The 26843-nt window shown below is 43.1% G+C and overlaps 1 protein-coding gene across 4 annotated transcripts in view; it reads left to right on the plus strand.

Moving 5' to 3' along the window:
* The window catches only part of LOC137521904 (polymeric immunoglobulin receptor-like), a 74415-nt gene extending 48201 nt beyond the window's left edge, over positions 1-26214 (plus strand). For 2 of the 4 annotated variants that reach the window (XM_068241774.1, XM_068241777.1), the window contains 11 exons: positions 4808-4912; positions 5716-5823; positions 9568-9675; positions 10452-10556; positions 11323-11433; positions 12437-12544; positions 14272-14376; positions 16996-17062; positions 20243-20358; positions 23174-23305; positions 26105-26214. In XM_068241774.1, coding sequence (XP_068097875.1) covers positions 4808-4912; positions 5716-5823; positions 9568-9675; positions 10452-10556; positions 11323-11433; positions 12437-12544; positions 14272-14376; positions 16996-17062; positions 20243-20358; positions 23174-23305; positions 26105-26112 — 1073 coding nt within the window. In that variant the 3' untranslated portion in view covers positions 26113-26214. The remainder of the gene's footprint in view (positions 1-4807; positions 4913-5715; positions 5824-9567; positions 9676-10451; positions 10557-11322; positions 11434-12436; positions 12545-14271; positions 14377-16995; positions 17063-20242; positions 20359-23173; positions 23306-26104) is intronic. The other 2 variants (XM_068241775.1, XM_068241778.1) reach the window with 2 other exon arrangements.
* Positions 26215-26843: the final 629 nt, after the last annotated feature.

The raw sequence follows: 26843 nt of genomic DNA on the forward strand, positions 1-26843 counted from the left end.
TCTGCCACCAGCTATTACGTCAAAAAATAGCTATATCTGTGTAATTGGTTGTAAAAACAAAACAAAAAAAACCCCCCAAAAAAAGGTTTAATTTTTCTGAGGTGCCCGGGTTGAAAACTGTGTTGTCCCAGTTGTGTATTGGACACGATGTGGGCTGCACGACCGCTGTCTGGGACCTCCTGTTGTGTTCATTTACGGCCTGGTATCACCGCTAGGTACCAGGGCTATTATGTCACGCTGCCTGCCTGCTGCCACACTCACACTACTCCTCCATTCCTCCTGCTGCTGCTGTCTGTCTGTGTTTCCCACTGCCAGGGTACACAGAATTAGCTTCTGCTGCCACTCTGCCACCAGCTATTACGTCAAACAATAGCTGCTCACATTACTCCTCCATTCCTCCTGCTGCTGCTGCTGTCTGTCTGTGTTTCCCACTGCCAGGGTCAGAGCAGGGACAAGGTCCTCCAGCACCCAAGGCTGAGACACCAAAGTGCGCCCCCCATCCCTGTCACCCCAGCCGTCACACACTGATTGCTATTAGACTAAGAGGGCCACAGGGCCCACAACCTCCCCAACACCTTAATCTCTAGTTATCTGGTTTGCAGTCACTGCTATGTATCCCCTTTTCTTATTTCTTTCTGCTTCATACACAATTAGGAATGACAGCCGAATGAATTCTGCGCCCCCTCCTACACTGCGCCCTGAGGCTGGAGCCTCTCCAGCCTATGCCTCGGCCCGGCCCTGGCCAGGGTACACAGATTTACCTTCTGCTGCCACTCTGCCACCAGCTATTACGTCAAAAAATAGCTATATCTGTGTAATTGGTTGTAAAAACAAAACAAAAAAAACCAAAAAAAAAAAGGTTTAATTTTTCTGAGGTGCCCGGGTTGAAAACTGTGTTGTCCCAGTTGTGTATTGGACACGATGTGGGCTGCACGACCGCTGTCTGGGACCTCCTGTTGTGTTCATTTACGGCCTGGTATCACCGCTAGGTACCAGGGCTATTATGTCACGCTGCCTGCCTGCTGCCACACTCACACTACTCCTCCATTCCTCCTGCTGCTGCTGTCTGTCTGTGTTTCCCACTGCCAGGGTACACAGAATTACCTTCTGCTGCCAGTCTGCCACCAGCTATTACGTCAAACAATAGCTGCTCACATTACTCCTCCATTCCTCCTGCTGCTGCTGCTGTCTGTCTGTGTTTCCCACTGCCAGGGTACACAGATTTACCTTCTGCTGCCACTCTGCCACCAGCTATTACGTCAAAAAATAGCTATATCTGTGTAATTGGTTGTAAAAACAAAACAAAAAAACCCAAAAAAAAAAGGTTTAATTTTTCTGAGGTGCCCGGGTTGAAAACTGTGTTGTCCCAGTTGTGTATTGGACACGATGTGGGCTGCACGACCGCTGTCTGGGACCTCCTGTTGTGTTCATTTACGGCCTGGTATCACCGCTAGGTACCAGGGCTATTATGTCACGCTGCCTGCCTGCTGCCACACTCACACTACTCCTCCATTCCTCCTGCTGCTGCTGTCTGTCTGTGTTTCCCACTGCCAGGGTACACAGAATTACCTTCTGCTGCCAGTCTGCCACCAGCTATTACGTCAAACAATAGCTGCACACATAATTACTCCTCCATTCCTCCTGCTGCTGCTGCTGCTGTCTGTCTGTCTGTGTTTCCCACTGCCAGGGTACACAGATTTACCTTCTGCTGCCACTCTGCCACCAGCTATTACGTCAAAAAATAGCTATATCTGTGTAATTTGTTGTAAAAACAAAACAAAAAAAACCAAAAAAAAAAAAGGTTTAATTTTTCTGAGGTGCCCGGGTTGAAAACTGTGTTGTCCCAGTTGTGTATTGGACACAATGTGGGCTGCACGACCGCTGTCTGGGACCTCCTGCCTGCTGTGTTTATTTACAGCCCTGGTATCACCGCTAGGTACCAGGGCTATTATGTCACGCTGCCTGCCTCATTGACTGCCTGCTGCCACACACTCATCCTCCTCCTCCTGCTGCTGAATTTACCTCCTGCTGTCTGTGTGTTTCCACTGCCAGGGAGCACATACAATGGCGCGTCCAACATGCGTGCGCCACCAGCTATTTGTTACGCTCAAAAATAGCTGCATTTCTTTAAAAAAAAAAATTTGAAAAGAGAAATAAGTGAAGAAGAAGACGATATTGAAGAAGAAGAAGAAGAAGACGATGAAGAAGAAGAAGAAGAAGAAGAAGAAGAAGAAGAAGAAGAAGAAGAAGAAGAAGAAGAAGAAGATATAGAAGAAGAAGATATAGAAGAAGAAGAAGAAGATATAGAAGAAGAAGAAGATATAGAAGAAGAAGATATAGAAGAAGAAGAAGAAGATATAGAAGAAGAAGATATAGAAGAAGAAGAAGAAGATATAGAAGAAGAAGATATAGAAGAAGAAGATATAGAAGAAGAAGATATAGAAGAAGAAGATATAGAAGAAGAAGAAGAAGATATAGAAGAAGAAGATATAGAAGAAGAAGAAGAAGAAGAAGATATAGAAGAAGAAGAAGAAGAAGAAGATATAGAATAAGAAGAAGAAGAAGAAGATATAGAAGAAGAAGATATAGAAGAAGAAGAAGAAGATATAGAAGAAGAAGATATAGAAGAAGATATAGAAGAAGAAGATATAGAAGAAGAAGAAGAAGAAGAAGATATAGAAGAAGAAGATATAGAAGAAGAAGAAGAAGATATAGAAGAAGAAGATATAGAAGAAGAAGAAGAAGATATAGAAGAAGAAGAAGAAGATATAGAAGAAGAAGAAGAAGATATAGAAGAAGAAGATATAGAAGAAGAAGAAGATATAGAAGAAGAAGAAGAAGATATAGAAGAAGAAGAAGAAGATATAGAAGAAGAAGATATAGAAGAAGAAGATATAGAAGAAGAAGAAGAAGATATAGAAGAAGAAGATATAGAAGAAGAAGAAGAAGAAGAAGATATAGAAGAAGAAGATATAGAAGAAGAAGAAGAAGATATAGAAGAAGAAGATATAGAAGAAGAAGAAGAAGAAGAAGATATAGAAGAAGAAGAAGAAGAAGATATAGAAGAAGAAGATATAGAAGAAGAAGAAGAAGAAGAAGAAGAAGAAGAAGATATAGAAGAAGAAGAAGAAGAAGATATAGAAGAAGAAGAAGAAGAAGATATAGAAGAAGAAGATATAGAAGAAGAAGAAGAAGAAGATATAGAAGAAGAAGATATAGAAGAAGAAGAAGAAGAAGATATAGAAGAAGAAGATATAGAAGAAGAAGAAGAAGATATAGAAGAAGAAGAAGAAGAAGAAGAAGATATAGAAGAAGAAGAAGATATAGAAGAAGAAGAAGAAGAAGATATAGAAGAAGAAGAAGATATAGAAGAAGAAGATATAGAAGAAGAAGAAGAAGAAGAAGATATAGAAGAAGAAGAAGAAGATATAGAAGAAGAAGAAGAAGATATAGAAGAAGAAGATATAGAAGAAGAAGAAGAAGATATAGAAGAAGAAGAAGAAGAAGATATAGAAGAAGAAGATATAGAAGAAGAAGAAGAAGAAGAAGATATAGAAGAAGAAGAAGAAGAAGATATAGAAGAAGAAGAAGAAGATATAGAAGAAGAAGATATAGAAGAAGAAGAAGAAGAAGATATAGAAGAAGAAGAAGAAGATATAGAAGAAGAAGATATAGAAGAAGAAGAAGAAGAAGAAGATATAGAAGAAGAAGATATAGAAGAAGAAGAAGAAGAAGATATAGAAGAAGAAGATATAGAAGAAGAAGAAGAAGAAGAAGATATAGAAGAAGAAGATATAGAAGAAGAAGAAGAAGAAGATATAGAAGAAGATATAGAAGAAGAAGAAGAAGAAGATATAGAAGAAGTATATACAGTACTGAACAAATTTCTGGACACAACTTCTCTTTTCAACTTTTTTTTTTTAAAGGAACATCCCCACATAATCACTTGCTGTTGTTACTTGGAAAAAAAGAGGTTTCTTGCATCATTCACCCTCAAAACAAGTGTTGGAAGCTATTTAAGGCCATTTCGAATAGTCAGCTCGAATAATGAGCTCGAATACCGACTCGAATAGTGAGCTCGAATTCCGAGGTCGAATCGAATAGTAAAAATTATTCGACTCGAATATTCGACTGACCTCGAATAATTTACTATTCGAATTCGACCTAACTCGAATTTTGAAAAGGGGTATTTGAGCACCACTGCGACACAGTGCGCAAGTGTGCAAGGTGCCCCACAATAAAAATAATGGCCTTAAGAACTGTTTAGTCATGCACTGTTATCAGCAGTGTTTCTTACATTTCTTCTCACATAGCTCCCAACTGTCCCTGTTTTGGAGGGACAGTCCCTCTTTGGGAGCCCTGTCCCTCTGTTCCTCTTTCCTCCTCATTTGTCCCTCTTTCAGGACTTTGTCCCTCTTTCTATGTAAATATATATATTTCTCTACTAAAAATGTGTTTGATTGACTCTAACCTTTATTCCCATCCTTTAAATTGATATATTACCAATTTTAAAATGTTAATATGAAGGAAAATGAGCCAGGATAGAAAGGACCAGTGTGGTTTGAATTATAAAACAACATATTTTTCGTATGAAATCGTTATGGTATGTGTGACTAGGGGTGTGATGGGGCATGGTTAGGGGTGTGGCAGAGGCATGCCTTAAGTGTCCCTCTTTCTCATCTCAAAAAGTTGGGAGGTATGCCTTCTCATGTCACTGTGTGAGGTTAGTCATGTGATAATGTCCTGTAGAACACTGTCATATTACTGCTGAGTGTGACAATACCCTGATGGACGCCATTGTGTGCAGGTGATGCTGAAACACCACCCTCATCCACGCCCAGCAGAGGGCAGCCAAGCACTGAATTCATCCAAGAATTCCCCAACACTCCAAACACCACGGACACACAGCAAGGTGGGTGTGGCCATGAACATCTATCTATTTGTCTATCTATCTATCTATCTATCTATCTATCTATCTATCTATCTATCTATCTATCTATGCAGCTGCAGGGGGAGGGGGGGGCAGAAGCCCCAGGTGGCCCTGTGGGGGGTGACATTTCTTTTCTCTTTTCTGGGAGACTGACAACTAACGGCACAGAGAAAAAAAACGTTCTGTTCCCAAGTGCTCTGTACTGTAGTGATGCTGAAGGAGTCTGCAGAGCCGGTTTCGCTCCATCAGAATAGGACAGAGTGAGTGTATAAGCTGAGGCTGGGACTCATCTGTCAGGTTTCCTGTATGCGTTATCTGCACACCATGTGAGTCGGTGGAAAAACATGCTTGTTTTATCACAGAAGCTAAAGTAATTTATAGAGAAAATGCCTGCAGTGTTTCACTGCTGTCTGTTTTTATCTGTAAGGGGAAAACACATTAAAGTGTACACTAGCCAAGTGAATAACATTGTTTCTCCATTTACCTGGGGGACGGGGGGACATGGTTGGGGGGAAGGGGGAGGGGGCCCTATCCAAAGTTTTGCAGGCGGGCCCAGTGATTTCTAGTTACGCCCCTCCATCCATCCATCCATTTTGCAGATATTAGTACCCTCCAAGACCTGAGTACAGATGTGTTGGTAGAACACACAGTCTCCCCATTCTATAGCATCAGCACCTCTGCTCCCTCTGCCTCTAGTGTCGCTCAACAAGGTTAGTTACTCAATAATGTATTACATGGAATTGACATTGATGAATGTAAAGACTGATAGACTCCACTCTGTACAGATACTACTGCTGAGGTGTTCTGGAAGGTGTCCAGCAGGGGGCAGCCAAGCACAGGATTCAGCACTGCAGCTTCCAGATCTCCGATCACTATACACACTACACAACTAGGTTGGTGAGACTTTATGGAAGTTTTATGTGTATGTTGATTATTAAAGATAGATTGAGGTTTAAATGGAAATCCCAATGTTACTGGTACATTCCTGTGCAGCGATTGGCCAGTAGTCTCTGGGTAGCTGAATTCCACAATGTTTGGTGGATCTGTGGAGAGCAGAGAGGAAGGTGAGACGAGCGGTGGCTGCAGGGAGGGAGGGAGGTGAGAACAACTGGGGTAACTATACTACCTATACTGGGGCAACTATACTACCTATACTGGGGCAACTATACTACCTATACTGGGGCAACTATACTACCTATACTGGGGCAACTATACTACTTATACTGGAGCAACTATACTACCTATACTGGGGGCAACTATACTACCTATACTGCAGGCAACTATACTACCTTTACTGGGGGCAACTATACTACCTATACTGGGGGCAACTATACTACCTATACTGGGGGCAACTATACTACCTATACTGGGGCAACTATACTACCTATACTGGGGAAACTATACTACCTATACTGGGGGCAACTATATGACCTATACTGGGGGCAACTATACTAGCTATACTGGGGCAACTATACTACCTATACTGGGGCAATTATGCTAGCTATACTGGGGCAATTATACTACCTATACTGAGACAACTATACTACCTATACTGGGGCAACTGTACTAGCTATTCTTTGGGCACCTATCCTGGGTCAACTGTACTTCCTATACTGGGTCAACTCTACTACCTATACTGGGGACAACTATACTACCCATACTGGGGCAACTATACTACCTATACTGGGGAAACTTTACTATATATACTGAGGCAACTATACTACCTATACTGGGAAAACTATACTACCTATACTGGAGAAACTATAATACCTATACTAGAGCAACTATTTTACCTATACTGGGGAAAGTATACTACCTGTACTGGGGAAAGTATACTACCTGTACTAGGGCAACTATTCTACCTATACTGGGGCAACTATACTACCTATACTGGGTGGAACTATTCTACCTATTCTGGGGGCAAGTATACTACCTATACTGGGGCAACTATACTACCTATACTGGGGCAATTATACTACCTATACTGGTGGCAACTATACTACCTAAACCGGGGCAACTATACTAGCTACCTATACTCGGGCAACTATACTACTTATACTGAGGTAACTATACTAACTATACTGGGTCAACTATAGCGGCTATACTATCGATACTAGGAGCAACTATACTAGCTATCTATACTCGGGCAACTATACTAGCTACCTATATTGGGGCAACTATATTACCTATACTGGGGTCAACTATACTAGCTACCTATACTGGGGGCAACTATACTACATTATACTGGGGGGAACTATACTAGCTACCTATACTGAGGGCGACGATACTACCTATTCTGGGGGAAACTATACTACCTATACTGGGTCAACTATACTACCTATACTGGGGCAACTATACTACCTATACTGGGGCAACTATACTAACTATACTGGGGACAACTATACTACCTATACTGGGGCAACTATACTACCTATACTGGGGCAACTATACTACCTATACTGGGGCAACTATACTACCTATACTGGGGCAACTATACTACCTATACTGGGGCAACTATACTACCTATACTGGGGCAACTATACTACCTATACTGGGTCAACTATACTACCTATACTGGGGCAACTATACTACCTATACTGGGACAACTATACTAACTATACTGGGGACAACTATACTACCTATACTGGGGCAACTATACTACCTATACTGGGGCAACTATACTACCTAAACTTGGGCAATTTTACACTAGCTACCTATATTGGGCAATGATACTACCTATACTGGAGCAACTATACTAACTATACTGGGTCAACTATAGCAAGTATACTACCAATACTGGGGGCAACTATACTTCCTATACCGGGGCAATTATACTAGCTACCAATATTTGGGCAATTATACTAGCTACCTATATTTGGGTAACTATACTAGCTACCTATATTGGAGCAACTATACTACCTATACTGGGGCAACTATACTACCTATACTGGAGTCAACTATACTAGCTACCTATACTGGGGCAATTAGAGTACATTATACTAGGGGGAACTATAGTAGCTACCTATTCTGGGGCTACTATACTACCTATTCTGGGGCTACTATACTGGCTACCTATACAGGAGGCAACAATATTGGCTACTTATACTAGGGGCCACTATACTAGCTACCTATACTGGGGCTACTATACTGGGTACCTATACTGGGGGCACCTATACCTGGCTACCTACCTACCTATAAAGAGTGTGAAAATGTACAGGTGCTATGCGATCATTCAAAATCTGATTAAGCCATCAGCATACAAATAAGTGCTCAGAATAATTGTCATAGTACTTTTTTTTACCCCTTTTCTTGTACTTTTTCATTTGCAAAGTGATGAAAAGATTTATTTTAAAGAACAGATGAAAAATAATCTCCCAGGAGAAAACTCAGGAGAAAATGTTAACTGAATAAGAACCTATGAGAGCAAAGGCATCTATCTATCTATCTATCTATCTATCTATCTATCTATCTATCTATCTATCTATCTATCTATCTATCTCTCATCCATGGTCTATCTATCTATCTATCTATCTATCTATCTATCTATCTATCTATCATCCATGGTCTATCTATCTATCTATCTATCTATCTATCTATCTATCTATCTATCTATCTATCTATCTATCTATCTATCAATCTATCTGTATTTGCAGATACAGGGCCGGCGCTACCATAGAGGCAAAGGAGGCAGCTGCCCCAGGGCCCCAGAGCTTGTAGGGGCCCCCAGTGGCTACAAAAGGAAAAAAAAATTCAAATCGACCTTATAGTTTTTGAGAAAATCGATTTTAAAGTATCAAAGGAAAAAAAATACACATTTAAAAACCAGCCGACTTTAATGGTTAATAGCAAATCCCTAAATTTGCAGGATATGTTAAGGAGATCATTGGGAATAAGAGGAAAAAACATTTTTTCAAAAAGACCTTATAGTTTTTGAGAAAATCGATTTTAAAGTTTCGAAGGAAAAAAGTATACTTTTAAATGCGGTAAATGTCACTTTTAGTACCTGACGGTAGTGTAATTTTACATGTATCAAAAGAAAGAGCAATACATTTCCTGACAGGGTTTCCAGGGGGTCTATACGCAGCCGCAGCGCTTTGGCCAGGGATCGCTATACAGCCGCAATATGGCTGTATGAAGATCCCTGGCATTTTTTTCCTATTTTCCCAATTTTTTTTATGTTTAGAGTGTGGGAATTTTTTTTTTTTTTTTTTTTTTTTTTTTTAAATTATGTGGGGTCCCCCCTCCTGAAATTTTTCAACCCCTTGTCCCCCATGCAGGCTGGGGTAGCCAGAATGTGGAGCTCCGACCGATTGAGGCTTCAAACCCTGACTATACCAGCTGCAAAAAAAGGTCCCTTAATGCCAATTTTTGCTCCGGGGCATCTGTTAGGGGGGCCCCCAGATTTATTTTGCCGTGGGGCCCCATTGTTGCTTAAACCGGCCCTGTGCAGATATTAGTACTCTCCAAGACCACAGTACAGACATGTTGGTAGAACACACAGTCTCCCCATTCTATAACATCAGCACCTCTGCTCCCTCTGCCTCTAGTGTCGCTCTACAAGGTTAGTGACCTAAACATATATTGTATAGAAATTGATATTGGTGCATGTAAAGACTAATAGATTCCACTCTGTACAGATACTACTGCAGAGGTGTTCTGGAAGGTGTCCAGCAGGGGGCAGCCAAGCACAGGATTCAGCACTGCAGCTTCCAGCTCTCCAATCACTATACACACCACACAACTAGGTTGGTGAGACTTTAATGGAAGTTTTATGTGTAGGCTGATTATTAAAAATTGAGGGGTTTAAATGGAAATTCTTAACAGAGCCTGAATTAGTTCTTCTATTCTCCAATTAGATGTGACATTGGGGAGCCTTGATACATTAAACAGTAAAAGACACCAGTGTTACAGGTACATTTCTGTGCAGTGATTGGCCACTGTCTCTGGGTAACTGAATGGCACAGTGTTGCAGAGTTTGGTGGATCTGCGGAGAGCAGCGGAGTGTATGTGGGGGGATCCAGCATGTCACTGTCCCGTATACACTACAGCTCTGTCACCCCTTCTCATGTCACTGTGTCAGGGCCAATTCCAGACATTCTGCTGCCTGCAGCAAAGTTTTGAGGATGGTACCACCCCTCAACTGATACCGATGGTCTCGTGGGTGGGACCACGGAATTGTCATTGGGCCAATCACTGCATTCTGTCAGGATCAGTGACCTATCAGATGTGACCAGTCAAATGAGGACAGGGATTCTGGGATGCGTGGATAGGATGGGTAGTGTGCATTCCAGGAAGGTGGACTGGAGAGTGGAGAGGGGGCAGGTGCCAAGGTGCCTGAACTGTTTGTCCAAACACCGCCCCCTAGATTTTGCTGCCTGAATCACATGACTCGGGTAGGTTCATGGTAGGTCCGCGGCCCGCCCCTGCACTGTGCGAGGTTAGTCATGTGATAATGTCCTGTAGAACGCTGTTATATTACTGCTGAGTGTGACAATACCCTGATGGACGCCATTGTGTGCAGGTGATGCTGAAACACCACCCCCAGCCACGCCCAGTAGAGGGCAGCCAAGCACCAAATTTACCCCAGAATTCCCCAACTCTCAGAACACCACAGACACACAGCAAGGTGGGTGTGGCCATAAACATCAATCTGTCTATCTGTATCTATCTATCTATCTATCTATCTATCTATCTATCTATCTATCTATCTATATCTATCTATCTATCTAGCTATCTATCTATCTGTATCTATCTATCTATCTATCTATCTATCTATCTATCTATCTGTATCTATCTATCTATCTATCTATCTATCTATCTATCTGTATCTATCTATCTATCTATCTATCTATCTATCTATCTATCTATCTATCTGTATCTATCTCTATTTATCTATCTATCTATCTATCTCTCTCTCTCTCTCTCTCTCTCTCTCTCTCTCTCTCTCTCTCTCTCTCTCTCTCTCTCTATCTATCTATCTATCTATCTATCTGTATCTATCTATCTATCTATCTATCTCTCTATCTCTCTATCTCTCTCTCTCTCTCTCTCTCTCTCTCTCTCTCTCTCTCTCTCTCTCTCTCTCTCTCTCTCTCTCTCTCTCTCTCTCTCTATCTATCTATCTATCTATCCATCCATCCATCCATCTATCACTATAGATTATCTGTCTGTCTGTCTGTCTGTCTGTCTGTCTGTCTGTCTGTCTGTCTGTCTGTCTGTCTGTCTGTCTATCTATCTATCTATCTATCTATCTATCTATCTATCTATCTATCTATCTATCTATCTATCTATCTATCTATCCATCCATCCATCCATCACTATAGATTATCTGCCTATCTATCTATCTATCTATCTATCTATCTATCTATCTATAAATTTTTTTGTATTTGCAGATATTAGTACCCTCCAAGACCTGAGTACAGATGTGTTGGCAGAACGCACAGTCTCCCCATTCAATAGCATCAGCACCTCTGCTCCCTCTGCCTCTAGTGTCGCTCTACAAGGTTAGTGACCTGGAAGTGGGAAAAAAGGGCGCAGGCAGCTAGTGGACAAAAAGGGCGCCGCCATTCACTCTCATAAGAAATAACGTTTAATGGGCGCCGGGCAGGAAAAAAGGGCGCCGGAGATAAATAACGTTTACAAACGGCACCCGGAGATTTTTAATGATTTATAACTGTGCTTGTGGTGTTTTACGTTTATAAAATGCACCCGTGCCGAATAACATTTATAAAAATACTAAACATATTTATCTTATTTAACTAATTAAAACATTATTTAAAGTTTTATCCCTTACTGTTTGTAAAACATTATTATTCACAAAATAAAGCGATCAGTACGTAACGCAAATTGCAATATATTTTTTGCAGCCACAATTAGTAAAACATTATTATCCACATAATAAAGCGATCAGTCACCAGGGGGGGTCTAGGGGTTAGGCACCACCAGGGGGGTCTTAGGTTCAGGCACCACCAGGGGGGTCTAGGGGTTAGGGATAGGTACAGGGAGGGTTCTGTGTGAGAGTAGGCTTAGGTATAGTTTTAGTAAAATTTTAGTAATACTTACTAATGTTTTACAACACTTATTACGAACATACTTATATTTATATCATCGTTATAAAGAATATTTTCAAATTTTATTATAAGAACAAACCATAAATGAAGGTTATTCACAATAATATACAATTATAACAATTAAACATATATTATCGTTTTTTTAATAAACGTAATTATAAGTTTCAGTTTTGAAACAGGGAAGATTAACGTTTTCACAATTTCCGATTTCATAAACATTATTTAATGATTTATAATTTTGTAAAACATTATTTGTAAACGAAATATAGCACACTATTTTTATAAACGCTATTAATGATTAATTATTAATTAGCGTTTACACCCCGCACCCTTTTTGTCCGGGCGCCCTTTTTGTACGTACGCTAGTGACCTAAACATATATTGTATAGAATTGACATTGATGCATGTAAAGACTGATAGACTCCACTCTGTACAGATACTACTGCAGAGGTGTTCTGGAAGGTGTCCAGCAGGGGGCAGCCAAGCACAGGATTCAGCACTGCAGCTTCCAGCTCTCCAATCACTATACAAACCACACAACTAGGTTGGTGAGATTTTAATGGAAGTTGTATGTGTATGTATGTTGATTATTAAAGATAGATGTGTGTAAATGAAAATCCTTAATAGAGCCTGAATTAGTTCTTCTATACTCCAGTTACATGTGACGTTGGGGAGCCCTGATAAATTAAACAATAAGAGAAACCAATGTTACATATTTCTGTGCAGTGATTGGCCAGTCGTCTCTGGGTAGCTGAATGGCACAGTGTTGCAGAGTTTGGTGGATCTGCGGAGAGCAGTGAAGTGTATGTGGGGGGATCCAGCATGTCACTGTCCCGTATATACTGCGGCTCTGTCACCCCTTCCCATGTAACTGTGTCAGGGCCGGTTCCAGACTTTCTGCTGCCTGCAGCAAACTTTAGAGGATGCCAACGCTCTCATCCCCCATACACTAATATTCAGAGGGGAAGCTTTGGCACGTGACCAATCAGGCGGGGGTGCTGGCACCAGACCAGCCAATCATAAGGGTCCACTGCTCTTTTGGCTAACTGGTGCCGATGGTCTTGCGGGCGGGACCACGGAATTGTCATTGAGCCAATCACTGCACTCGGATCAGTAGCAGTGACCTATCAGATGTGACTAGTCGAATGAGGACGGGGATTCTGGGATGCGTGGATAGGATGGGTAGTGTGCGTTCCAGCAAGGGGGACTGGAGTGCGGAGAGGAGGCAGGTGCCAGGGGGCCCAAACTGTTTGTCCAATCGCCACCCCCTAAAGTTTGCTGCCTGAATCACATAATTCTGGTGGCTTCATGGTAGGTCCGTCCCTGCACTGTGTGAGGTTAGTCATGTGATAATGTCCTGTAGAACGCTTAAACAACTACAAAGGAAAATCAAGTTTTTGGAGGCCTCATGATCCTTGTCAAAAATATATATGCTTTATTGGTCACAAAAATCACAGTGTGCAAAACTTTTTAAAAGCAATTAAAACCTTTTGGAGACCCCGGGGCGCCCCCACACACCTCCTCACAGTCACACTGCCAGTCACACAGAGCAGTTGCTGCAATTGCGTCTCGCTGCAGAATTAGCCTCACTGCAACCCCAGCACAGATAAATACACTCATACAAAGCTGATTCCGCTGTCGTTCTGCAGGTTTCTATGCAGCTCAGAGCCTGCTAGATTTGTAGTGAAGTTTGTTGTGGGTGTGCACACATGCTAGGCTTATTCCTCAATTCTTTAGTGCAGTTAGGGCCAGTCACAGCATCCAGCTCCAATAGCGTGCAGCCATTGCACAAAGTCCCCCAACAGTTTTTCAACTAGTGCAGGCGTAAGCAGGCAAGCAGATTGTCAAGCGTCATAGCGTTAGCGTTAGCAGTCTTTGTGCTGCGCAGCAGCGAGCAAGAGACAGGTACAGGTTACCTTGATAGCCCGCCGACCCGTGGGTCCCCCTCACTCCGCTCCGGTCGCAGGTCTCACTGTGGTATTCCTCATGCCTGTACGTAGTGCAGCAAACCACAAACGCAGTGTCCTGCTCCAGGTAGGCTTCATGCGCGATCAACCCGCTTCTCACATCCAGCTAGCAGCAACATAGCGAGGTAGCGGGGATCCAACGCGGACACATCGAGGAGGTAGTTGAGGCCGGCCTCCCAGGGTTCCTCCCACTTACATGTTTCGCCCAATTGGGCTTCCTCAGAGTGACGTCAGGGGGTCCTGTAGAACGCTGTCATATTACTGCTGAGTGTGACAATACCCTGATGGACGCCATTGTGTGCAGGTGATGCTGAAACACCACCCCCAGCCACGCCGAACAGAGGGCAGCCAAGCACCGAATTTACCCCAGAATTCCCCAACTCTCCAAACACCACAGATACACAGCAAGGTGGGTGTGGCCATGAACATCTATCTATTTGTCTATCTTTCTATCTATCTATCTATCTATCTATCTATCTATCTATCTATCTATCCAGGGACGGTTCTAGACTTTTTGCCGCCTGAGGCAAACTTGTGAGAAAACGCCAACCCCCCCAAAATAGGTAGACCGAAGGGGGTAGCGGGCAGGAAGGGGGTATTGTGCACAGCGACGGGGAGGGGAGTCGGAACCCTCCCCCTCACCTGAGTCCCCCGATCTGCACTCTCCCTCTGGCTATTAAATGCAGCAGCGTATATTGTCAGACAGGGGGTGGGGATGACTCACCTCTTCCGCGTTCCAGCATGCGTTCCACTTCCGTCACTTCCTGCAATGCATTGCAGGAAGTGACGACAGTGGAACGCACGCTGGAACGCGGAAGAGGTGAGTCCCCCCCCCTGCTGCCTGATATAACTCTGCTGCTGCTGTGCTTAATAGCCGGAGAGGGAGCGCAGGACTCAGATGAGGAAGGGGGGTCCGACCCCCCTCCCAGTCGCTGTGCCCAATACCCCCTTCCTGCCCGCTACTCCTCTCCACCTCAGCGCCCCCCTCCCACTCATGGCCAGGCGGGTGCTGCCACCCCCGAATTTGCCACCTGAGGAACCTGCCTCACCCCGCCTTATGGGCGGACCAGCTCTCCATCTATCTATCTATCTATCTGTTTGCCTCTCTCTGACCCTGATTCACTATTTTTGCGTGACATGCGTTATAGAAATAACACTCACATTGCATACATAATGTGAGTTGCGCTATGTGCGCTCTGTCATGTACCTGCTCAGCTGCTCCTCTCCCTCTTCAGCATTTTCACCCATGTTCCAGCATCCTACCGCATCACCCATTGCGTAGCTCCAGGATCAGGTCACATGACTGGTTGTCACGTCACCTGATACGTACGAAAACGTCCCCATTTGCTTATGACTCTCTTCTAGCTGCACTGTGATTTGCATATGGCTGCCTGCAATGTGTTATGTTGTTGCAATTTCACTTGGGAGGAGAATATATTGGATAACGATCTGTTGAAGGAGTTCAGTTTTTGCCTGAGATGAGTACCAACTTGTTATTATAAGGACAAACACCTCTTATATGTTTTTACGATAAGTTCAAGCAGGGGCAGGAAAATAAGACATATTTAGACAGGCATGTTTGATAGATTGAACGTGTACCGTAATTCAATAGAATAACATTGAATCATATAACAATTGACCAAAGCCAGGGTAGACTTTGATCCAAATATCAATCTGAACTCATCTGCAGTGATGAGCAAAGATGCCAATATTCTTTTTGCATTTATTTTCGCGAAAATAATGTTAAATTTGACTTTTGAGCCAAAATGCCATCAAAAAAACACTTTGTAATAAGTTTGTGCTTTTCACGTTTTTCGCAAATGTTTGCACTAAAATAAGGATTTTTGGGCGTAAAAAAAAGCTTTTCACTGTAAAAATATAAATTTTCGCGTTTGTGCGAAATTTCACCATAGTTGCATGTACGAGTTGGTTGGTTGCCAAATTGGTCGCATGTATCAATCGAACATGCTGCAATGTTGGGCCATTGTGGACAATCAGGTGATAGGATGAGCACTGAACCCGACAAAACCCCAGTGCTGTTGCCCCTAGTGTATAAATGAACCCCTGTTTGTGTATTTTACATTAGCTGTCCTGTGTAGCCCACCGCATGGTGCCCATCCATCTTTGGAATCCCCCCGCTCTTCCGTTTAGCGATTTGCATGCCACTGGCTATTAGCATGTGTTGCGTGTGTGATGTCACATGCAGTGGCGTAGCTAAGGAGCTGTGGGCCCCGATACAAGTTTTACATTGAGGCCCCCAAGCACTCTCTATATAACAATTGATATGGCGCACCAAAACCTGCCAATGGCAACTACAGAGTCAGAGGTGCAAGAAGGGGATGGGGAGCTGTTTGTTAATGATTACCACTATTCAAAGTATCTATAGAAGTGATTATTATGAGCACAGAACCAATAGAGGACTAATACTGCACTTGAGGGAGGTCCCCTCTGGCCCTAAGACCCTGATGCGGTCGCTACCTCTATTGCTACGCCATGCCTAGACGGATGGGCACCGTGCTGTGGGTAACATAGGCAGCGGCGAACTCGGACCATTCCCGAGATTTCATGCTGAAATTGATTGGGAATCGGCCTGTGCTGTATGGGCACCCGACGGTTCTCTCTCTAATCAGATTCGATTAGAGATCGTTGCTAGATGTATGGCTACCTTAACCCTTGTCTCACTTGAACTCTTCCTCTACCGATGCCTAACCGTAACCAATCTCCTTGCCGCAATATCCGGTGATATCAGTGTCGCCTTCACTGCTAAACAGTCCCACCCCCGGTACCTGAGCCACTTATACTGCTATTTATCAATTACACAGTGGATGCCGCTATAGGCGCAATGGACAGCACAGTCTGTGTGGCACCGAGCACTGCAGTAACTTGAGCGCTGGGGACAGCCGCTAGTACAATATCGGAGAAATTAGCTTCTCGGCAAATGTGGCCGGAGTATCGGTTTTTTATTGTTATTGCGATGTTATATTATAATATAAATGTCACAATGGGATTTTTGTTTTCTCTTTATTAGGTTTGATGAGAAATTCCACACACCACAGCCTGTCTGTTTCAGCAAATAACAAAGGCAACAGTGACAGGTTTGCTTTATACACTTTTTATTATATATTTATATATACTCATGTATAGCTGTACACTGGCTTCTAGGGCAGACTTCTGATGTAATGATAATTTGGGTGAGAGTTTGAAATGGTAAAGATCTCTCATGCAAATTTGAATAGTCTTCTCATAGCTAGTGGTGGCCAGTAAGCAGTGGCGTAACTAATGAGCTGTGGGCCCCGATGCAACTTTTGCATTGGGCCACCCAAGCACTCTATACATAACAACTGATACGGCACACTAAAACCTGCCAAGAACAACACAGTGTCAGAGGTGCAAAAAAGGGATGGGGATCAGTTTGTGAATGAGCACCACTATTCAAAGTATCTATAGAAGTGATAATTATCAGCACAGGACCAATAAAGAGCTAATACTGTGGTTGAGGGAGGGCCCTTCTGGACCAAGGGCCCCCGGTGCAGTCGAGCCTTCTGCAACCCTTATTGTTATGCTGCCAGTAAGGTGCTTATAATTTCGACTCAATGCAAGTTGTATGGTCATGTTATGCATAGGTCAAACCAGCAAGCGTTTATTCTGTGGGGCATTTCATACGATGCAATGCACCGGAAGTGACATAATCATTCTTGCCGCACGGCCGATGCTGGGGAAACAGCGCATTGCTGGGCAACATGTGTTGAACCGGAAGTCATGTAAGTCTATGGTGATGCAGGTTGTTTTTTTAACAAAGTACGACGTTAGCGTTGCGGTACACATGCGTGGAAGCTTATTTTTTCAATACACTTCCATGCAATTCGAACTCTGGCCACAGGAAATGAGCACTACAGAGATCCTCACTTCCTGCGTGGCCTGCAGCCAGAATGGAGATTACCGCGCACTGCTGCAGTAATCTCCAAAGGCTTTTTTTGGTGTTGTGATGCGATCAGCAGATCGCACCACACCGTTACCGCGGGTTAGAAGTGTGATACCGGCCTGAATGGCTAACTGTGCATGGTTTATTGCAATCTTTCGAAACTTAAAGAGGAACTCCAGTGAAAATGATGTAATAAAAAAAATGCTTTATTTTTACAAAAATGATGTATAAATTATTTAGTCAGTGTTTGCCTATTGTAAAATATTTCCTCTCTCTGATTTAGTTTATCACATGGAGACATTGTTACTGCTGGCAGGTGATGTCACTGGAAGTAGCTGCTGCTTGCTTTTTTGGCAGTTGGAAACAGCTGTAAACAGTTATTTCCCACAATGCAACGAGGTTCACAGACAGGAAACTGCCAGAACCATGGTCCTGACAGTTTCCTGTGGGAGGGATTTCACCACAATATCAGCCATACAGCGCCCCCTGATGAACAGTTTGTGAAAAGGAATAGATTTCTCATGTAAAAGGGGGTATCAGCTACTGATTGGGATGAAGTTTAATTCCTGGTTACAGTTTCTCTTTAAGTTTCCTCCTTCTTCAGGCAACTGGATCAGAACCGTAAAATAAAGTCTGAAGAAGAAACTTAAAGTTTGATAGCTTGCAATAAAACCATGTACAGCTAGTCATTAAAGTTAAAGGTATTACCAGAATCAAGGTTTGTTGGTTTGATGTCTACATTTCTGCTCCTCCACTAACACCGGACCACACTTCACTTGGTCATGTTGTGCAAATATATGCATCTTCGATTGTTTAATTTTAAATTTTGAATTGGATATTAGTTGGTTCTGTTTCCGGGTGCATAACATTAGCATAACGGTTTGTATCAAATCAAGGTTATTGACTGTTTCTAAGCATAACACCTAAAGTACTCTGGACCCCCTTATCGATGCCTATCCCACACCTCTTCCCCTGTGCACAATGTACCCCCCCCCCTCCCCAATTCTTAAAGCTTACATTAACCCCCCTCATTACTGCAACCAGGGCAGTGGAGTTGGAGCAATTTTGGGTACCTGGAGTCGGTGGTTTCATAAACTGAGGAGTCGGAGTTGGATGATTTTTGTATCAACTCCACAGCCCTTCTAAGTATTAGACTAAGGAGTCAAGGAGGCGGAATTATGGGTACCTGGAGTCGGTGGTTTCATAAACTGGGGAGTCGGAGTTGGGTGATTTTCTTGTAACGGCTTTACAGCTCTAACAGCAACAACCACCCCATCCCCCTCCAACACACACACACAAATGCCTAAATGTAAGGCTATGTTCACGCTGGTCAACTCTTAGCCTCCAATCGCTCCCTCAACTATTTTTCTACTTAAAGAGACACTGAAGCGAAAAAAAAATATATGATATAGTGAATTGGTTGTGTACTATGAATAATTACTAGAAGATTAGCAGCAAAGAAAATATCCTCATACTTTTATTTTCAGGTATCTGGTGTTTTTTCTAACATTGCATCATTCTCTAATATGTGCAGATTACACAACACTCAGCATTCAAAATGATTCTTTCAGAGCAGTCTGTGAACTGATGACCTCTCCTCTGGTAGAGAAAAAGTAATTAGTTCACTTACAGTTGAGATAATAAAAGTCAGATAACAGCCCTCTCCACGACTTTGAAAGTGGTAGAGATTAATGGCTTTTTTGCATAGAGATAACCACTAGAGTTTCTTAACTCTTCCTGTACTGGAAACAATTAGACTGATATATCTGATCTTAATGTTTTATTTCTTAGCTGTACTACACATACAAATCATAATATCATCATTTTTTTTTCGCTTCAGTGTCTCTTTAAAGAGAACCCGAGGCGGGGTTCTTACATCGAAATCCCCATACAGAGGCTGGGTCTGTCTATAGAGCCCAGCCTCTGTTGCTATATAGCTTCCTCCAAAGCCCCCCCTGAGCGCTGCGAGACCCCATTAATCACAGCCGCGCTGCCGACACTCACTAATGCCAGTCTTGCCGCTCCCCCGCCACCTGAATCGCTCCAGTCCCCGCCCACGTCCCTTCGCTCCCCGCTGATTGGAGGGAAGGGACGCGGGCGGGGACCGGAGCGATTCAGGAGGCGGGGGGAGAGTGGAGACTGACATTAGTGAGGTAAACACAGCCGCATAGCGCGGCTGTGTTTTATGGGGTCTCGCAGTGCGTAGGGGGGGCTTTGGAGGAAGCTATATAGCAACAGAGGCTGGGCTCTATAGACAGACCCAGCCTCTGTATGGGGATTGCGATGTAAGAACCCCACCTCGGGTTCTCTTTAACACTAAAAAAAAAAATGTGTTATTTTTCTCTTGTTACAGGCAGGTTTCCAGACATCCTTACCTGCTCATCATCCTGATCTCTGTGCTGTTACTCATCTGCATTGTGGCCTTGGCCATCCTGGTCCCAATTATAGTTAAATCTCGGAGGAAAAAAGGTGAGAGAGCTGAGCACATCTTGATGTACCGGATGGCTGCACACATGTAGTAGGAAACACACCTCATGTAGTTTCTCCTGACTTTTCACCTGGGAGATCATTTTTCATCTTATGTGTAAAATACATTTTCAGCATTCTGCAGATGAAAAAGTACCAAAAAGCAGGTGGAAAAATACTGTCAAGGTTATTCGAAGTATTTTCTTGCTTGCTGGTGGCTTCAAAGGCATTTTATTGATAAGGTCTGAAAAGTGCCCAATGACCCATATGCAATTTACTTTTTCTCCTGAGTTTTCTGATAGGTTCACACCTTGCCATATAATACCTTTTAAACAACCAGCAAGCAAGAATATACTCAAAATAATTTTGATAGTACTTTTTTACCAACTTTGAGATACTTTTTCAAAAGTTAAAAGCTTAAAGCTTCTTGCACACAGTAAGGCCTCTTGCACACTGCACGCGTTTCAGATTCAGATTCCGCTTTTTAATCAGTTTTTACATCCGATTCAGATTCAGATTTGCAGTTTGCTCCCTGCACACTGCAAATCGGAATCTGAATCTGATGTAAAAACTGATTAAAAAGCGGAATCTGAATCGGAATCGCGTGCAGTGTGCAAGAGGCCTAAGACGTTACAGGCGCACGTTAGTGCAGTCTGTAATGCTCCCCCAACACACAGCAATGTAACACAAATGGGCTGTTCACACTGCCCACTTTGCGTTACATTGTAACGCAGCAAAGTGCTGCATGCTGTGCGTTCTACGCGACTAAGCCGCGTTAGACTGTTTGCACATGCTCAGTCATGTTGGGGAGGAGCGGAGAGCGGCCAGGCACATGGCTAATTAATATTCACTGCACTCAGTGATGTGCAGTGTTTACTTCCTGTAGCGGACGCTCTGTGCGGCGATTGGCCGGGCGGGACCACGTGATGCCGCCTGCGTCCAAGAGTACGCATCACGGACGCCAGAGTGAGCTGCACAACGCGGCTCACTCCAACGTCCACACCAGAGAGCACCAAGCGTTGCGTTAGGGGCACGTTATGTGCCCTATAACATCCCCTAAACGCAACGTCCTGGTGTGTAACTAGCGTACATCAAAAAAGGGCGTCGGGAAAAAAGGGCGCATGGTGTAAACGATAAACAGTATTATTGTTTATAGAAATATTGTGTAGAATTTCGTTTACAAATAGTGTTTTAAGAATTTATAAATCACTAAATAATGTGTATGAGATCGGCAATTCTTAAAACTTCCCTGTTCCCTGTTTGTAAACTGAAACTTATATTTACGTTTGTTTAAAACCCTCCCTGTACCTATCCCTAACCCCTAGACCCCCTGTTGGTGCCTAAACCTAAGACCCCCCTGTTGGTGCCTAAACCTAAGACCCCCCAGTTGGTGCCTAAACCTAAGACCCCCCTGTTGGTGCCTAATAAATAAAAAATGTAAATAAAAAAATGTAAATAATTTTTTGGGGGTGGATAATAATGTTTTAGAAATGTTTTAGAAATAGTGATTTAGTATCTTTATAAACGTTATTCGTCACGGGCTCATTTTGTAAAGTAAAATCATTACAAACATAGTTATAAATCCTTAAAAATCTCCGGGCGCCTTTTGTTAAAACGTTAATAATCTCCGGCGCCTTTTTTTCCCTGTTCGGCGCCCATTAAACGATATTTATAATGGGAGTGAATGGGGCGCCCTTTTTGTCCACTTATTGTGGTGAAACCCCTCCTAGAAGAAGCTCCGAGCACCGACTACCGAGGTACTTCTGGCAGTTTCCTGTCTGTGAACCCTGTTGCATTGTGGGAAATAGCTGCTACATCACCCGCCAACAGTAAAAATGTCACCATGTCATAAATGTCATTGTAAAAATTAAGCACTTTTTTATTACATTATTTTCACTGGAGTTCCTCTTTAAATTATGTTCCTAGTACAATGCATGGTGGCAAAATATTATTCGGAAATAAAGGTGTACTTTTTATGTTTTTTTTTTTTAATCCGGTCAATAATGACAAGTCTTTATTTACTAAAATAACAGTAATATTCCCTCATGACATAAGGGTCAAATAGCTGAACCCCTAAAGCAATAATTTATGTATTTTTCTTTAAACTGTTTAAAGTGGATTAACTTTATTAATTTTTAATTAAAATGTATAATTTTACATTTTCGCCACAAACACTATCCTGGGTTACCAGGAACCGTTTGATTTTATTTAATTTTTTCTTTTAATTGTTTTAGTTTCCTAATTATGAATGAACATGGCCCTGATCAAAGTAATGTCCATTCATTCCAGGCACTGCGATTGGCTCAGGGAACACATGTCTTCTTTCACCAATCGCCTCTATGTAAATCTTGCCGCGAACGAGCCGCGGGCATGTGTACATGTGCGCATACCTACCACAGCAGTGCTGGGCGTGTATACGCATCAAGAAAGCCCAGTGCAGCTCCTATCTGGACAACTATAGTCAATAAACTGGTTAAATAAAGTATAATATACTTACCGGGGTTTCCGAATGCTGGCTTCCGCATTAGGGGCGAAGGGTATTACTGGCTTATGCGGGCCCTGGCTTTCTACTGAATACTAATTACTGATGCAGTGTGTCTGACAATGAATTCAATGTAAAAGGATCTGAGGATCTACTCTAGACCAACAATGAACCAACAATGGATATACTGTATTATTATTGAGTTGGCCAACATCCTTCTGTTTCTGACCTACTAATCCTCATGTGTCAGTTGGGGACACAGATCACACCTCTGCTTCCTGCTTGTTTATTATTTTAGGATTTTTAGGATTATTTTTTTCTTAACTTTCTTTTTAGCCAACAATCCAGCCATTGATATGGAAAGTGCGACAATGATGGAGGAAGGAGGAAGAAGAAGAGAAAACGAAAGCCAGGATGATGGGGAGATAGTCACGCTGGAAAATAATGAGGATCTGTTACAGGAGACAGGTTTGTAGGTCGCCTCCGCGGCAGACGCTACACGATTTATGTCATCGTTTTCTGCCATTGTTTATTCAGCTTGGTTTGCGTTGTTTGTTTGTATTTTATGCCTTATTGTTCCATGTTATACTTTTTTCTGTTGGTTGCGCCGTGGGGATCCTGATGAAGGTCACCTTCCAAAGAGATATAGAAGCTGTGAAGGAGGAACTTAACTGAAAGAAGTCATAAAGAAGCTATTAAAGGGAACCATAAACTAGCTGACCAACAAACCAATTGACCATCTAATTCGATTATTATAATCGAATTGGATGAAAATTGGTGCTGCCAAGTGCATGCCCGACCAACAAAGCAACCAATTTTGGGTCAGAAAATGGCCGCATGGTCAATCGCGCATGTTGGAAAATGTTGGGCCGAGGTTGATTGGTCGGGTGCGCGGCGGTACTGCGGCCGAATGGTGAACGAGCGACGAGACGACGAAGCCCCCGCCGCTGCCGCCGCAATGTATAAATGTATGTAGTGTGTAGTGCATTTATACATTACCTGTCCGGTGTCAGCTTCCACACGGTTTCCGTCCATCTTGCCGGGTTCCGCATACACGCCGGCGGCACTATGTCTGATGTCACGAAGGCGCATAGTGGCTGACGTCAGACGCTATGCGCCGCTAGCGTGTATGCGACTTACCCAGCGAGATGGACAGATGGACCCGGCGAGCTGCTACAGGACAGGTAATGTATAAATACACTACACGCTGCATACATTTATACAGTTGGGGGCAGCAGCGAGGGGGACGCGGCGGCTCAGCCGATTCCCTGATGATTTCATGGTGAAATCGGACGGGAATCGGCCTGTAGTGTATGAGCAGATTCGATTAGAGACAAATTTGTCTCTTGGTCGAATCTGCCCATATTCGTTCTTATGTATGGGCACCTTTAGGAGGAAATATATTGAGAGGTAGAAATAAAGGCTAAAAAATAAATCTCAACATTGCAAAATGAGACGTTAAGAAATACAAGATAGTTTAATAAATGACTCGCTGTGCAATTTGTTCATGTGGTTTGAATGGCTGTGAGCCTGCAGGTCAGCATCTTTACTGCTGGCAGGCATGAATAAAAACTGACAGCACCAACTACCCTCATCTATAGACACACCCACTAACAATGTGATAGACTAATATATACACATATTGTATATATTAAACAGAGCATTATTTCCCACAATGCAATGAGGTTCACAGACAGAAAACTGCCAGGGCCATGGGAGGGGTTTTACCCCAATATCAGCCACACAGAGCCCCCTGATGATCTGTTTGAGAAAAGGTGAAGATTTATTGTGGGACAGAGATATTGGCTACTGATTGGGATGAGGTGCAATCCTGGGTTAATGTTCCTCTTTAAAGGGTACATCCAGACTAAAAGATCAAAATCCACTTACCTGGGACTTCCTCCAGCCCCTGGCAGCCGTCCTGTACCCTCGCCGCAGCTCCGGTGGCTCCCGGTGTCCTTTGCTGCAGAAGCCGACCTCGCCAGGTTGGGTTCTGGGTCGGCTTCTTCTTCGCGGGTCACGTAGTCTAGCCAACGTCATCAGGTATGTACTGCGCCTGTATACCACAGACCTGATGACGTCGGCTAGACCACGTGACCCACGCCGTGGAGCGCACAAGAAGCCGACCCGGAAGAAGACCTGGCGAGGTCAGCTTCTGCAGCGAAGTACACCGGAAGCCACCGGTGCTGCGGCGAGGGCACAGGACGGCTGCCAGGGGCTGGAGGAAGCCCCAGGTAAGTGGATTTTGATTTTTCTTTTAGCTTGGACCTCTCCTTTAAACAAACACATACGGGTTGATTAGGGAATTATTTTCCAAGCGAATTCGATTTTCCTCAATCAGAATTCAATCGGATGGTACTTTATTGTGAAGCCTTGTACAGCATAGTAATGACATGGGCCAAATCAGGGCAAACCAAAGTTCTTATAATGATGCATTTGCTGTCTCACACAACAATTGGGTGCGTGAAGTGGGGGTGAGAGGTCGCATATCCTGTGCCCACAGCAGTTTCCCCTTGCCTGCCACCAGTTGGTTTCACCAGTTTGCACCAATAAGCAGCTCTCCGCATTCCTTAGGTGGGCCTTCAGAGGTATACAAGCCTCTGACTGGCCACCGAGTTGACACCAATACCAATGATTGTCCAGGAAGCCCTGGGCAATCAGTGGCTTTGATGGAGTCAAGGTAGCCAATCCAAGATTTTGTTTATCTCCGAAGACCGTCACCTATTGTTGTGACAGTACAAAAAAGTAAAAAATGTTGAGTGGCTGAAGTGGCGTAACTATAATTCACGGGACTTCCCAATGTACACACCCCTCCCTTTGGTGCCCTTGACGGCCTTGGTGCCCATCTCACGAGGGGCATAAAACAAGTGTGGCCATCGTTGATCTTCACACCCATAACAAGTGTAGCCACAAAACCACCTGATCTGAAGTATAGTCCCCTGTATCTGAGGAAGGGAAGTTTGGGGGCCCCTATAGCGTTGGACCCCTCTGTGATAGATGGGCTGCTCCCCTCACGTTACTCCTCTCCCTGTCATAGGACCACAACATAGACAGTAGTTGGCTTGCAGGACAGCCAAGATCTTTTAATAAAATATGAATGTTTTTTTGAATATCTTGGTAAAATACAAATCAGCCACTTTATTCCTGGAGGTGAAACGTTTTGGAAGATAAAGTAGAAAGCCTCAGCTTGAAGCCACCTCTGTTTTCTTTGGGCGTAATATGAGTTGGATAAAAGAGAACTTACACATATATTTATTATTTTTGCAGAACTCTGACATTGGAAGCTATGGAGGACGACATCTGTACCTATCACCACAACCAGAGCCTTCCCTCGCAGATGATATTTTTCTATATAAAGTCTATACGTTAATATTTTCTACCCATAGTTTGTAACTTAGATTTTCAATAAACGACGACAGAAAGTTTCGAGATTTATTGGAACAGCAGATAGACATATATGTGTGTGTGTGTGTGTGTGTGGGGGGGGGGGGGGGCTGATTTACAAAATGCATCTCAGGAATTACTCATTATTCAACTTTTCTATATAAACTCTTTTTAAGCAACCTATAATATGCAAAAAGTAAGCTGAGGAAAGTAATTTTGAACTAAATGGGAACCTGAAGCAAGAGGAATATGGAGGCTTTGTTTGTAAGGCATTGTTTGCAAGGAAATTAACCACTTAATTAACCACCAGAGAGCAGCATATGCGTCCAGTGTTGCTGTGGTGAGTGCGCATGCCTGCTGCTCAGTCCTAGTGGCATTTACGTGGCAGCGATGGGTAAAGGGTAACAAGTGTTCCCTGAGCCAATCACAGTGCCTGGAATAAATGGATATGACTCCGATCAAGGGCCATGTCCATTCATAATAACAGAAGTGGAATAGTGGGGAAAAATGAACACTTCCTGGTAACTACAGTCTTTGTAGCACGATGTTGTGGCAAAAAAAGTAAAATTACAGCAGGCATACATTTTTAATTAAAGATTAATAAAACGAATCCCTTCCAAAG

The sequence above is a fragment of the Hyperolius riggenbachi genome, chromosome 6, assembly GCF_040937935.1.
Source record: "Hyperolius riggenbachi isolate aHypRig1 chromosome 6, aHypRig1.pri, whole genome shotgun sequence".
NCBI classification, from domain to species: Eukaryota; Metazoa; Chordata; class Amphibia; order Anura; family Hyperoliidae; genus Hyperolius; species Hyperolius riggenbachi.